The sequence below is a fragment of the Orcinus orca genome, chromosome 11 (genome assembly GCF_937001465.1).
Source record: "Orcinus orca chromosome 11, mOrcOrc1.1, whole genome shotgun sequence".
NCBI classification, from domain to species: domain Eukaryota; kingdom Metazoa; phylum Chordata; class Mammalia; order Artiodactyla; family Delphinidae; genus Orcinus; species Orcinus orca.
Window position 1 is genome coordinate 40227460 of NC_064569.1, and position 14662 is coordinate 40242121.

The window sequence follows — 14662 nt, forward strand, 5'->3', positions numbered from 1 at the left end:
TTAAAAGCAGATCAAAATATAAGATCTATAGGAAAACAATTCAGCCCTCACATTCCCTCTCTAACACCCAACCCCATTCTCTTCCCCTTGGCAAAATTCCCTGACTCCCAGAGACAAATTTCTGCTCTACTCACCTCTGCAAGTGAATCATGAGGAAAGCTAATGTGTCTCTGTTGGCCTGGGGCAGTTCACCAACAGCCTGGTACATGGCAGCTATGCTGTTGTCCTCATCTGTGATTTCTATAAATGAAAAGAAAGTACCAAGAGGCCTAGACTTCTTTCCTTTGACAGCGGGCCTTCCAAGTTATCGATCACAAAGTCTCATCTATACAGTAAGCTTCTGAAACTTCTGATTAGGTTCATGACTGCACCAGACTCTAGTTTCATTAACAAGCAGGATATTGGCCAACAGCTCAATATTAGAAATCAGAACTCTTAAAAAACCAGCTCTTGCAGTTAGGAAAAGCAGCTGGAAACTCATGTTTCCAGGAATGCAGACATATAAGTGCAGTGACTACAATTATTAAGAAGGTATTCGTTCACAAAACATGTTAAGAGTCTACTATGTGCCAGGCACTGTTCTAAGTGCTCAGGATCAAGCAGAACTAAACAAAGGACCTTGCCTCATGCTACCGGAGGAGTCAGTCAAAAAGCAAATACCTATCAGACAGTGATACGTATAATAAACAGTAAGGCAGGCAAGAAACTAGAAAGTAATGGTAGCTGTTCTTTCTGACAAGGTGGTCAGGAAAGGTGTTTCTGAGGACAAGCTATCCAAAAAGAAACCTGAAAGGAAATAAAGGAGCAAATCACTCCAGGCTGAGACAACAAACATGATGGCCTCGATGGGAGTAAGCTTGGTTATGTTCTAAGAACTGCAAGAATTCCAGTGTAACTAGAAAAGAAGAAAGGAGGGGAAGGGTGTTGAAAGAAATGATGTTGCCAGGACCCAAATCATGTGGGGTCTTTGGGGCTTGTTAAGGACTGTGGATTTTATTCTGAGACTTTTGGGAAGACTTTGGAGAACACTGAGGACAGAAGGGACATTACCTAACTTAAATTTTAAAAGGACCACTCTAGCTTCTGTGTGAAGATTATACTGTAGAGGGCAAGAGTAGAAACAGGAAAACCAGTAGGTTCTTACATCACTCCAGGGTAAGAGAGGTCAAGATAATAATAGGAATGACACAGTTTAAATTTAAGATATATTTACAGGGCCTTTGTTGACATGATTTGCCAATGGATTAGATGCTGGGCGTGAGGTAAAAAAATCAAAGATGGCTCCAAGTTCAAAAGGACAACCTAAAACTTGACCAAAAACACAACACAAAGCAACAACAAAAAAATCTGTTAGGACCCTATACAGTTTAGACAGGAAGAGGATAGCCGTGGGGAACGTGGATAGAGTTATTCATCCATCAAAATATCTGAGCAACTGCTATGTTTCAGGCACGTACCAGGCAGGGGATAAAACAGAAAACAGGAAACAGAAAAGTCAAAAATTCCTGCCCCATGGGACTCACATTTAAGGGTTTTTTTTTTGTTTTTTAAATTCATTTGGCTGCACCGGGTCTTAGCTGCGGCTGCTGGGTGCAGGATCTTTGTTGCGGCACGCGGAATCTTTTAGTTGCAGCATGTGGGGATCTAGTTCCCTGACCAGGGATCGAACCCAGGCCCCCTGCATTGGGAGTGAGGGATCTTAACCACTGGACCATCAGGGAAGTCCCACATTTAAGTATTAAGATCTGCCCTTACCTGCTGCTTCCATAAAGGTCTTGTTTAGCCGAAAGGTCAGAAGGGGTTCTTTGAGGTTTCGAAGGAAGTCTTTCAGGAGGCTACAGATAGCATGGATGTCATCCACTTTGCTGAGGAGGGGTACAGTTTTCACTCTGAGGAATTTCTCTTTCAGCTCTTTTACTGTCCGGTCACAGCCTGAGATCCGATACAGGCCTGTCTATTATCAAGATGACACTTTCAGTTAAAAACCTCTTAATTACTGACACAAGTAACAAATTCACCCTCTCCAAGGGTGGACTCTTACCTCGGTCAGCCCTCTCTGCTCAATCTCATTTACACAGTGGACAACAATTGAAGGGATCATTGGAGAAGTCTGGGACACATAATCTGCCAGCATTCCCTGAAAAAGGCGAGTTTAAAATTAGTATTTACACCACTTAGACCAGCAGATGAAGACCAATGGAAAGAGCCATCCCCAGACTAATATTCAGGCTGGGACATCATGTTTACTTTTAAATTCCTCTTCCCAAAGCATGTATTAAAACAAAGACTCAATTATTTTCCTACCTCCCCACCAGGACTGATTTATGGTCACATATACCACACTCTTGCATGAACAAGTAATAAAAGACCACTAGCTACAACTCTGCCCCTGCTCCTCTTATAGTCAAGGGCATCAGAAAGAAAGCAATAATGAGATCACAGGTATGGAGTATAATATAAACTAATTTATTACTCTAAAAAAGAAAGCCTTTTCTATACTGTAATTATTCTTAGTAAGAAAAATTATTTAACACAACTAACTCACAGTTGATCATGACACAAACCTATCTGTAGGAGAGAACTCCATGGTTCTATATTAGAATACAGAAAATTTGTAAAAAATTACATGCATGGATAAGAACTCTTAAGATTAAAGAAAAGTAACCTTTGATTTGCTGGAGGCTGGGTAGCAGCATAGCCATTTTGTTTTGATTCTTGCTTCTGTTGCTTATAACAATAATTTCTTAATGAATCAAACTTTAGAAATAATCTAAAGAGCATAGTATGGAATATCTCTAACATAAGAAAAAGAATAGTCAAAGATGAAATTACATGATGGCTGGGATTTGCTTCAAAATAATTCACTGAACAGGGTGAAGAGTAGATGGGGGTATTAATAATCAAGACTGGACACGAATCAGTGATCGTGGAAGTTGAGTGATAGGAGCTAGGGTTAGTTATACTAACCTCTCTACTTTTGTATATGTTTGAAATTTTACAAAATCGGATGGGATGGGGAGGGGAAGGAGGAGGCAGAGAAAACGAAGCGGGGGAGGGAAGGGAGAAGGAAAATAGGATGAAAACAAGGAAAGGGAGGGAGAGAGAAAGGGGAAGGGAGGGAAGGAAAAGGAAGAGGAGTTTGGTTTAGAAAGGTTACTAAACAGACAGACAAACCCAAATAGGATTCTGCTGCAGGTTAACATTTTACAATTTCTATTCATTATTTGTGGGAAAAAATATACGTGGCATCATTAATTTTTGAAAAAAATGACCTAAAGCTTTTAAAAGCTAAAGAAGCCATAACACAATGATGGTTCCCACAGGTCATACATACTTCTCCGATCTTGACAGGTGTCCCTATCAGGGTAGGAATGCAGGGAAGGGGACAGCGGTCCCGACATTCTGGATGAGAGACCACACGACAGTCTCGACACTTCAGAGACAGCTTGCCAAACTTTATTCGCTTTCCACATGGTACACAAGATTCGGGTTTAATAACCTGAGGATGAAACAGGAAGTAGTATGAATTAGAAAATTATCATCATATCAACCGATGTTTATTAAGCACTTAGCATGTGCCAAACAACTTCCTCATCCCTTTACACATATTTACTTGTGTAATTCTCACAATAATCCTATAATTTTTCTAAGATAAGGAAACAGAAGCAAAAGGTGGCTAAGTAACTTGCATAAGGGCATCCAGCTGCAAGGGATCACTGTACAGTAGTGGAAAGAATTTGTTGGCAAGGAGTCAGAAAACCCCCATGTTAACTTTGCTACTTACTATCCTGTGGCTCAAACAAGTCAGTTAATTCCTCTGAGCCTCAGTCAGTTTGCTCGGGTTTTTAGGAGTAAATCAAGTGGGACAAAGTTAAAACGTGCCATGTTCAAGCATGAAATGTAAATACATGTCACTAAAAAGCATAAACAACTGCTTCTGAAAAGTTGCTTTCTTTTAATTTAATATTACTCACAGAACGGAAAGATACACACCCTCTGTAACCCTGGAAAGTGGGATAAGGAGGAGGAAGGAAATTCGACATTTAACTTTACAACACTAAAGTATTTAAATTTGTTGCTAGTAAATATTACTCCCACAATTTAAAAAGTAGATGTGCCCAAGAGCAGCAGCAATCCCAGATTTACCGTCTTAGAGACAAAGTCATGCAGGCGCATCCCTCCATTGCTTTGTGGAGTGCTGGAGCCGTCTGTGTCGGTTTTTGGCTCCAGCTGCCTGCTGCTCAAGGTGGAGTCACTATTCCAAGGCTGTAAAGTACCTAGAAAGCAGGCAACTCTAAGCTTTGTGTCTTAGGTATTTTGTTCCTTCTGAATTTTTTTTTTCTTTTTGTTGCGCTGCATGGCTTGTGGCGTCTCAGTTGCCCGACCAGGGATTGAACCCGGGCCCTCGGCAGAAAGCGCAGAGTCCTAACCACTGGACCACCAGGGAATTCCCCCTTCTGGATTTTTAACCCCAATTTTAATATAACTGGTAGATAACCAGTAATCTGTAACAATAATCAGAAATGAATACAATGGCTATGCAAAAAACTGTTTCCAGAGAAACAAGTTATATAGTGGTGTAGGCCAGGCTAGCAAGCCAAAGGCAGGGCATGACACAAACAGTGCTCTGGCCCTCAGTAAGCAACTACCCAAAACATCCAACCCCTGCCTCATGAGGGTTCTAAGAAACCAATTCTCCCCAGATTTTACCAGTTGTTTTACACAGGCAATTCAGCCACAAACCCAGCAGACCTGTTTTCCTTCGGCTCCTGGTCCAATATGGCATAGTCTCAATAGTGGACACAGCTTCAATGGGCCCGCCATCATTGGGAACAGTAACTGTAGTTTTTGCAACTATGGATTCATTTCCCTGAAACAAAGGTTGTAATGAGGGAAGGATAAATCTAATTTCCCCTCTACTATAGGTGTTTTGGAATAGTTAAAAAATTCCTGAGTCTCAGGAATTAGGTCAGGACTTAAGGACTTAGCTCAGGTCAGGACTTAAGCCCCCAGCCCCAAACACTCTTAAAGTTGAAATCTCATACTTTCAAATAGAAATACAGGTCACAGGAACACACATACAAACAACTAAGAACCACACATAAAGCTGACAGCTGTTTACTACTCTATTCATATGGATGATAAGGATCCTATTACACAGAAAAACGCTCACTGAACATCTCTCTCAAAATAACACTGCAATGTTGACTTAGGATTTTTAATGCTTGGGGCCGCTAAACTTTGATGTGTTCAAGACCACAATTCTCTTGGCCTGGCTATTCTTTTATGTATTTATTTATTTATGGCTGTGCTGAGTCTTCGTTGCTGCGCACAAGCTTTCTCTAGTTGCAGAGAGCAGGGGCTACTCTTTGTCGCAGTGCGTGGGCTTCTCATTGTGGTAGCTTCTCTTGTTGCGAAGCATGGGCTCTAGGCGCGCAGGCCTCACTAGTTGTGGCACTCGGGCTCAGCAGTTGTGGCTCGCAGGCTCTAGAGCATAGGCTCAGTAGTTGTGGCACACGAGCTTAGCTGCTCTGCGGCATGTGGGATCTTCCCAGACTAGGGTTCGAACCCATGACCCAGGGTTCTTAACCACTGGGAGATTCTTAAACACTGTGCCACCAGGGAGGCCCTGGCCTGGCTATTCTTACCTGGTCTGCTGTGGAGCCAATGGAACGAGTTTTCTTTACAGGTCCGGGGGGACCATCAATGAACTGTCGGCTACTAGAGCGCTAGAGACGGGGCAAAAACCAAGAACTTTAGTGCCAAATAGAAGATCTGAAGCACAAAAGATAAAATTATTCCATCGGATAACTTGGATGCAAGTCCTAGGTACCAGGACTGCAGGAAATAACAATGTGCACTCTCTCACTGCCTATTTCCACATGAAGCTTAAGTTGTACCAACACAAAAATGCCCTCAGTGCCCTATAAGAAACAAGCAAGCTTTGGAAAAATTTAGATGACAGCACCAGAAAAAGCAGAGTGGAATCCTATCGAAGGACATGAAGTCTTTGGAAACATATTAAGGACCCTCAACAAGCACAAAGATAGATCTCTGTATATCCCATTATACACACATTTCATCTGAAACTTATATCAGAGCACAAAAGTCCTGCATAAAAATTCATATGACAACTCAAACAAACTTAAATATATCCTTTTACTCTCCATGAATGAACTGAGAGCAGCCCAGAAGAGTGAAACAGGATGGGATCCCGTCCTGAGTTAGGACATCAAGGAACATCAATTACTGCCCCTGCAACATGGATTCTCTTGTAATCTGTGTTTAACAACAGCTAGAGCAACATGTCAGGAATGCAGTACAATGGCAACATTTCTGGAGAAAAGTCTTTTATTGTTACTTTGTAAAACCAAACAAACAAACACAAAAAAACCCCAAAACTAAACAAACCACACATACCCTCTTTTCTCTCTTCTTCAGTTTAAAAGTCTTGACCAAAGAAGAATCCCAATCCTGTTGACAATTAAACTGTATTAATTTCTTTCTTTGGTTAGTCCTCCCCTAAACCCTGTACAAATAAATTTACAGAGAATTTTAAAGGCCTCTTGAGTCAGAGTACCTAACTCACAATTTGGGGAGACAGAAAGGGAGGGTCTCAAATGTTATAGCTATAGAGCTGTAGTGAGTTAACATGCTTTCTTTCCAAAATTGAAGCTATTATAATAGAATCAGGAATCAATACCAAAGAGGCAAGAAAAGGTTAAAGAATCAACTTCTGTCGTGATTATCTTCGGTGCCCGGTCCTTTATTTCTGATTATTTTTGTAATTAGTTTTAGAACTTACAGAATGTTGGGCACTATACTGCTGGCGTTAGATGTGAGCCTTACTCTTAAGGGATTGCTATCGTCTAATCAGATGTTCTGTACAATGTAGCCACTTTAAAAGTTCTAATTTAGGTTTTACATCTCTCAATCATCCCTCCTCCTTGGGCCCTAAAAAAGACATTCATGTGGACACTGAAGAATTATTTGTCTTTCACTGTGGTCTAGTTCACTTCGCTCATTTTAACCATTTGCATTCATTTTTAGTAGCTACCTATGACCTCCTGATCCTGATCATCCCTGAAAACACAAAATCCAAAAACAGTCGTATATAGCTTAGCTAAATAAATTTAACCTCTCCAATTTATGGTCAAGTAATTTAGCTACTGGTTGTTTGATTCAGCTTCAGTTACAACAGATATCATATCATAGGTCTAGCTCTAAAATCAGCCAGTAGTATATTCTAGTTTTATTACATATCCCAGACTATGTCATTCCTTATTTCAAAAAGGTGATACCTAATACTAATATCTACAAAACGGCAATTATTTCCCTAGTCAAACTCTGACAATTTGGACATAAAACCCTGCCTATGTAACAAGTAGTTGTCATTTATTTTGCTATCATCAGAAAACCAACTACTAATAACCTCCTGATTTATTGTTTTGTTTGCTAGCTTCCAGCCAGTAAAATAGGAGAGATACATAAACCAATAAACTACAAGTCTCTGGAACATCAAAGATTGAAATATCAGGAGATGACCTTTTATGGAGAAACACCACCATAAGTTACAAGAAGGGTTCTGCCCCACAAAAGCAGGGTAACAAACAGCTTAAACAGGTGAACCACTGTTCATCAAAGCATTATCTAGTGCCTGGAAACTTTCATCAGTCTTCTGGCTGAAGTTTCAGGGCACTGGTTTCCTTCTAATTGTGAAGTATGTCTAAGTTTTCCTCAAGAACCAGTTTAATTTAGAAATAAGGCACAAGTCTATTCTCCCCAGAGCAGCAAATAAACCCTGGCTGGATAGAGTCTTGCTAATTATTATTATTATTTTTTTGCTAGCTGGGGTTTTAATAAGTCAAGATGTAGTAATCAATTAATACAGGCAGCTCACAGATCCGTTAAATAAATTTAACCTCATGCTAAATCCTAAATTCTATATTCTCACTTCCAAAAATTAAATATATAAGCCAGTCTCTTACAGCTTATATTTATATTTTTAAATGCTAGTCAGTATCTATAACATATCAACTAATAAAATAGTAATAAGGGAATTTTAGAAGAGAGGACAGGAGAGAGATTCCTGAGGGAGCAGGGTTAAGAAAAATAGATAACTCTCAGAAATCAAGTGTTCATTACCAGCGATTCATCAGTCTTGTCAAAGCTGATATCTGATAAAATGGAACCAGATTCATCAATGGTTGACAGTCTAAATGAGTGAAACAGTAGTGTTAGAAACAAAACTGGAAAGTAAAACCCACCAACACCAGAACAAGTCACACTTGTCAGGTAACATCAGCAATTTCACAGTAGCATCTTCCCTGTGGAGATAACTACAAGCTCAAACCCTAGCTGTGGTGGGTTGCTTTTTATGGTTTTCATGGGGGACTATGTGTGTGTGTGCAGGAGCACACATGCAGCACAGTTGCTATTTCAGCTAAGGCCTTATAACAGAAGTTGAAAGTTACATTCAGGGGTATGGGTGCTATTCCCTGCTGAGTCTGTACTACAGGCTACTAAAAATCCACAAGGCAGAAGAGCGAAGTTTAATTTGATCCCAATTGTGGTTGCTTTCTACAAGAGAGAGTATTACCCAGCATTAGCTTTTTAAGAAATTAAGCCTGTACATCTTCTTATTTATAAAGATTCCCCATAAAACAACCAGGCAACAAAATAAATAGCTCTAAAAGAGTGCTGACCTTTCCCTACGTATTGTATTGGGGGTGTTAAATTGAAAGCCTGGTTGAGACTATTCTAAATAGCGATGCAGTGGAACCAAAATTATTGTCTGGTCTTGGCTCACAGAAGGCCCTTCTAAACCAGAAGAGCTACGAGAGCTCTATAGAGAGTAAACACTGGAAGTATTGCTGAACTGCCACTTCCACCTTTAGGTTTCTTAGCAATGTGCAAGATTAGTTATTGATGTGCAATTCAGCATCAACATGAAATTTTACCCATGATGAAACATCCTAAGGAAAAATAAAAAAATAAAATAAAGAGGGAGGCCTCTGCGCCTTTATTTCCCACACACCCTTCCTCCAAAGTCTTTTTCTGCTTTATTCAGCACACATTCCAGAAGCAGTATATCTAAGACTTTAGATAACAAGAACTTATGACAGCTGTGTTGCTGATGATCAGATAACAACAGATGCAGTTCCCCCACCTTTTGTTCCCAGCATTGCCGCTGGATGGTTGGCCTCTGTTGAGAAAAGCCAGAGCTGATCTTTGCTCCTCGCTTAGTTGAATGCTGCCAGATGTGTCACACATGAGCATCTCTCGAATCAGCTGAATCTGTCTTTCCTACAGACCAAAGCAGAGTAAAACAGCCTAACTAACCAGGGGAGAAAGTTTCACCTCAAATTTATGGGACAGGCAGACCAGAAGACATTAAAATACAGCATTATGCAAATGAGCCTTCAAGAAGGCTGCTACACCAATAGCATATTAATTCACAACAAGCCCAGGTTGTGTCTCCGATTTCTGACTGGTAAAATGAACTCCATCTAGAATAGTGGGGTTTCTGCTATAGGACTTTTGGATCAAACCGCTAATCCAAGAGAAGACAGTACTGCAAAATGAGAGTCCCAAAATAGATTTCACATAGCAAAAACACTTTAGTGTCAGCTAATTAGGACAATTATTGGCTTCTTCTACAGCTCAAAGCAGCCACCCACCTTTCTAAATGGTGGAGCAAATGCATTAAAATGGATATAAAGCTGTGATGCACTGGAACCAGACAATTTGAGCTTACTGAGGCATCTAACGCTGTACGAAGATGAATTAGTCCCTCCTAGCAAAGGCTTGCCTTTGTACCATGACCCACCCTGGTACATCAGAATGATAATGCTCTATGTTCTAGTGTTCACATTGGTTGAATACATCTATCCCTTTACCCTAAATTAAGAGCAGTGATGAAGGAAAGACTTAAGAGTTGTCCTGCCTATATCAATGACAAAGTACTAGCTATTGACATCTTATATGAGGATGTTCTAGGTAGCACTTATAATCAACAATGAGACAGATCAAATATGCTAGGATTTATTTCTCTGCCTTTCCCCTTAATTTTAATTCTTTAAATTCTCATTTGAAATCTGTCTATTAAGTAAAAGTTTCAGGTCTAAAGGAGAAAAAATTTTTTAAATTTAAATTTCAGCCTATGGAGAATAGGATTCCTTGGCTGCAATTTCAGCTCCAATCATAGACAAACTGCTTTTAGTTCTTTAATGTAGAAGAAACTGGGTATACCTGGGCAAGTGGAAACATTACCCATTGATCTTCCCCCGTCCCCACTGTCACAGTTCTAGCATAAAAAACAATACACACCAGCTTTTCACAGTCAGCCTCAGCTCGCTGTCTCCGTTTGATCTCTACATCCACCTGATTGCGTGCATGCTTCAGCTTAACATCCAGAGCGCTACGCTCAGTCTCTACTTTCATCAAAAGATCCTTGTATTTGCCCAGCTCGTGATCTGTTCTCTGCCACTTTTTACGGAATTCTTCAAAGTCCTTGGCCAACTGGATAAATTCTAAGAAAAGGGGGAAACTTTAATAATTCAAGCACCAAACAGAGTATAAATGCTCTAATAAATGAGTCCTCTGGTTAGTTTTACTCCAAATGCATAATTAAGGGACCAGATGAACTATGGGCAAATCCATCTGAAAATAACCAGGAGCAGATCCTGGATATATGTCCATCACTCTGGATGAGAGCTTTGTGGGGAGCAATTCCTATTTCAATAGGCCAGTTACTTTTGGCTTAGCCAGTGGCATCAGCTATGGAATAAGTAAGTCATTAGTCACCTGGCTCCAGATATAACACTAACAGTAAAAGCTCCTGAACAGAAGGCAATCAAAGGGGATACCTTTGGGGTAGCTGTCACCCACCAGGACAGTTACAGCTATAAAACAAAAACAGTCTCCTTTAGAGTCACGCATTGCTGTGCCAGAGAGGCGTTAAACAGCAAATTCAAATGTAACTGTAGTATGCTCCAGTAGATATAGATTAATATTACAGATGTCTAGGCCTACAATTGCATTCAGCTATATAATTATACAAATACTGATTTGAAAGTAAAGAGCCAATTTGCCTTTGCTGTTTAACACAGCCCTGAAGGGTATGTAAACATTCCAGTTGGAAAGACAGAGGAAGAGAAGATCATACTAGCTTTGGGTGAGTCACTGATAGAGGAACGTGGACTCTTTTCAAATGTCTGCAAAGAAAGTATCCCTTCTAAGGAAGGCAGCACCTCAAAGCATGATAACCCTGGTGGCATCCGTTCTTATCACCTGCTACTGGCAAAGACTATTCTATAATGCCTTACTATTCTAGTTAACCTCAATCTACCTCTAAGCTTCACTCCACCAGCATCATGGAGGAACTTTCCAAGGTGTACATCTGCTGCAGGTGAAACTAACCCAGTTTACGGCTGAAACTAGGCCAAATTCACACAAAGCTAGCAGATTCTCAGGTAGTAAGGGTACTTTCCCCATTTGAATTTAACCTGAGAGCATAGAAATAATATAGTGCTTTTTTAAAGCAATTTTAATAATTTGACTAAATTTCAAACTTACAAATTAGGATAACAATTCAATCTAGAGAAACCAAGTCTGATACATATGGAAACAGGTTTTTAGTAAACAATCGATTTTAGCAAAACAGGATATTATGACTTAGTTATCTTAGACAACGCAAATATCAAGGATCTCAAAAAATAAAATATATTATTACAAAATTCAAATAGTTTTAAATGATATACTGGTTTAGTTAACAGTTTGGAACACATTACTAAGGGTTTTTTTCTCCTTAACTTAAACAAAAAGAAAACAAACAACATATCCTTTTGCAAATTTAACTATTTCAAAATTACAGATTCATAAGAAAAAATTAAAAACAAGAGCTGGTTCTTAGCCATGTTTACTCTCGCGATTCACCAAGCAATGCACTTATTATTTGTGTACTTTTCGATGTATGTGATACTTCCATTTTAAAGAATAAAGAACAGGAAACACACTTTTCAACTACACAGTCTGAAAACTTTCTAGCTCCACACTGTGGTCAATTAAATGTTTCTAAATATAGTGTTGCCTACACACTCAAATACTTACTGAATTGAAAAACAATTCTGAGAATGAAAAGATTTTCATTTGACCTAATTTTGCTGGCTTGCTTGGTCCTTAGGATACTCCTTGAAAAGTCTTATTAAATTGGGGTTTTAATTCCCATTCGTTAATTGGCATACGTTACAGGTCTAACTGCATTGGATAACAGAACTGAAACCAAATAAACTATCAGTTCATTTCAAGGAAGGAGTTCCTATTTTAATAGTACAAATGGTTAAATTACTAGTTTAGTTTGTTAGACCAAAACCAGAGCATTTGCATACATAATTAAGATATTACTTTTATGTACAATTCTGTTATGAACTAATTGTGCTAGCATGGGTCAAAAAGGCACTTCGGACCATAGACCAGGAAAAACTTTGATGCTGGCGATCAATAAACACAAATGGCATTTTTTTGGTCAGTGTGTGAATCACAATTTAATTTGGTACTAGCCCCTGTCATGAAGTATACATTCAAAAGGTTTATTAAATTCAAATTGTCTCTTTAAAAAAGTTATGTGTATATTAAATTACAAAATGCATCTATCAAAAAGGAGAAAGGAGAAGGGAAATTTCCTTAAAACAAATTAAGAATAATCCTAGATCCATTAAAAAAAAAAAATCAGGACTTGGTTCATAGTTCAGCAAAGAGATTAAAGCAGCTCCAGAAATCCTGTTTTTTTCAGCTCACTCCTGCTAAGGCCTTTGTAGAGGCTCTTGTCTTTCTCACTACCTTCTAAGCTTCTTAAGGGCAAGGACCCTGTGTCTCTTCTGCTTTTTTATCCCCAGGGCCTTACACTCTACCCAGCACATAGTAGGCACTTAAATATTAAATGAGTGACTGAGCAAAATTGTTGTTCAGATCAAATTTAAACTCCAGGCATCCAGGCCCACCTCACCAGTCTGATCAAACTTCCCATCACTACCCAATATCCTCTTTCTAGCTAAACCAATTTGTCCCTGCCCCAGGAAAGACCTGTATTCATTTCTGTCTTCTCACTTAGGATCAAGCTATGCTCTCCAAATGGAATGCCCTACCTACTCTTCTTCTTCTTCTTTTTTTTTTTTTGGCTGTGCCACGCAGCTTATGGGATCTTAGTTCCCTGACCAGGGGTTGAACCCGGAACCACAGCAGTGAAAGCACTGAGTCTTAACCACTGGACTGCCAGGGAATTCCCCACTCTTCTTTATGTACCCATTTTTCTAGTCCCAACTGCTCTATGAATCCTTTCCTAATTTGTTTGCTCCATTTTTCTATACTTCCCCAAAGCATACATTTTTATACTTGTATTATCTTCTGTTTCATGAGACAGAATCCTGTCTCTGAAACTTAAATACCTTAATCTTCTTGAAGACAGGCACCATGTCACATACACTTTAGTATCACCTACTGCATATAGCATAGCACCAACCTAGTATGGTGTTGGCACACAATAGGCACCTGATAAATATTAAGTTATATTTATTCCTAATTTACACACCAACGTCAAAAAAGTTCAGGCGTCCCATGATAAAAATAGAAGATAAAAATCATGTAGACTGGGGAAAACAAAGATAAAGTATCTAGGTTATTAAAGTCATTTTATTTGAATATTAACTTTCACTCTGATCTTTCGGTAACCTTGGACTTAGCTTGAAAAAAAAAAAACTATAACTATACAAAAAGGAGAAAGAGGAATGAAGTTATTATGATGAAAAGCAAGAGTAAGGAGTCAGGGGACACGGAGGGATGGGAGGAATTCCTAGGATCTAAGAAGAGGACATACTGGGGTGGTTGCAGAAAAGGAAATTCTAGAGTCTAGAAAACACTAAGCCACTTTAGTTCCTCAAAAGCCAACATTCCGGGACTTCCCTGGTGGTCCAGTGGTTAAGATTCCACACTCCCAATGCAGAGGGCCCGGGTTCGATCCCTGTTCAGGGAACTAGATCTCACATGCTGCAACTAAGAGCCCACATGCTGCAAATAAGACCTGGCAGAGACCAAAAAAAAAAAAAAAAAGCCAACATTCCAAGTTAGGGATTTGCAGAGGGGACAAAACGTACCGCTGGGCTTCCCTAGTGGGGCAGTGGTTAAGAATCCGCCTGCCAATGCAGGGGACACGGGTTCAAGCCCTGGTCTGGGAAGTTCCCACATGCCGGGGAGCAACGAAGCCCATGCTCCACAACTACTGAGCCTGCGCTCTAGAGCCCGCGAGCCCCAACTACTGAGCCCGTGTGCTACAACTACTGAAGCCCACATGCCTACAGCCCGTGCTCCACAACAAAGAGAAGCCACGGCAATGAGAAGCCTGCACACCTCCACAAAGAGTAGCCCCCGCTCGCCACAACTAGAGAAAGGCCGCGCGCAGCAACGAAGACCCAACGCAGCCAAAAAAAAAAAAAAACCAACAAAACCAACGTACCTCTATTTTATAACAGAAATCAAGGGAAGATAAAAATTTGCTTATAAAATAAAGGTTCTTGTAAAAATAATATCTTGTATTTTGGGGGGCATAATTATTTCAAAAGGTATTTTCACAACTAGTATCTCATTTATCTCGAAATCCTCATGGCAA

General features: G+C 39.7%; 1 protein-coding gene across 14 annotated transcripts in view; it reads right to left on the reverse strand.

The window, feature by feature from the left end:
• RACGAP1 (Rac GTPase activating protein 1) overlaps positions 1 to 14662 on the reverse strand; it is a 33557-nt gene that overhangs the window by 3848 nt on the left and 15047 nt on the right. For all 14 annotated transcript variants that reach the window (XM_033436340.2, XM_049694333.1, XM_033436335.2 and 11 more), the window contains 11 exons: positions 10330 to 10532; positions 9170 to 9306; positions 8146 to 8215; positions 6421 to 6474; positions 5649 to 5729; positions 4753 to 4870; positions 4147 to 4277; positions 3335 to 3499; positions 2042 to 2137; positions 1756 to 1954; positions 135 to 240 (listed from right to left, as the gene is read on the reverse strand). In XM_033436340.2, the coding sequence (XP_033292231.1) occupies positions 135 to 240; positions 1756 to 1954; positions 2042 to 2137; positions 3335 to 3499; positions 4147 to 4277; positions 4753 to 4870; positions 5649 to 5729; positions 6421 to 6474; positions 8146 to 8215; positions 9170 to 9306; positions 10330 to 10532 (1360 nt within the window). The remainder of the gene's footprint in view (positions 1 to 134; positions 241 to 1755; positions 1955 to 2041; positions 2138 to 3334; positions 3500 to 4146; positions 4278 to 4752; positions 4871 to 5648; positions 5730 to 6420; positions 6475 to 8145; positions 8216 to 9169; positions 9307 to 10329; positions 10533 to 14662) is intronic.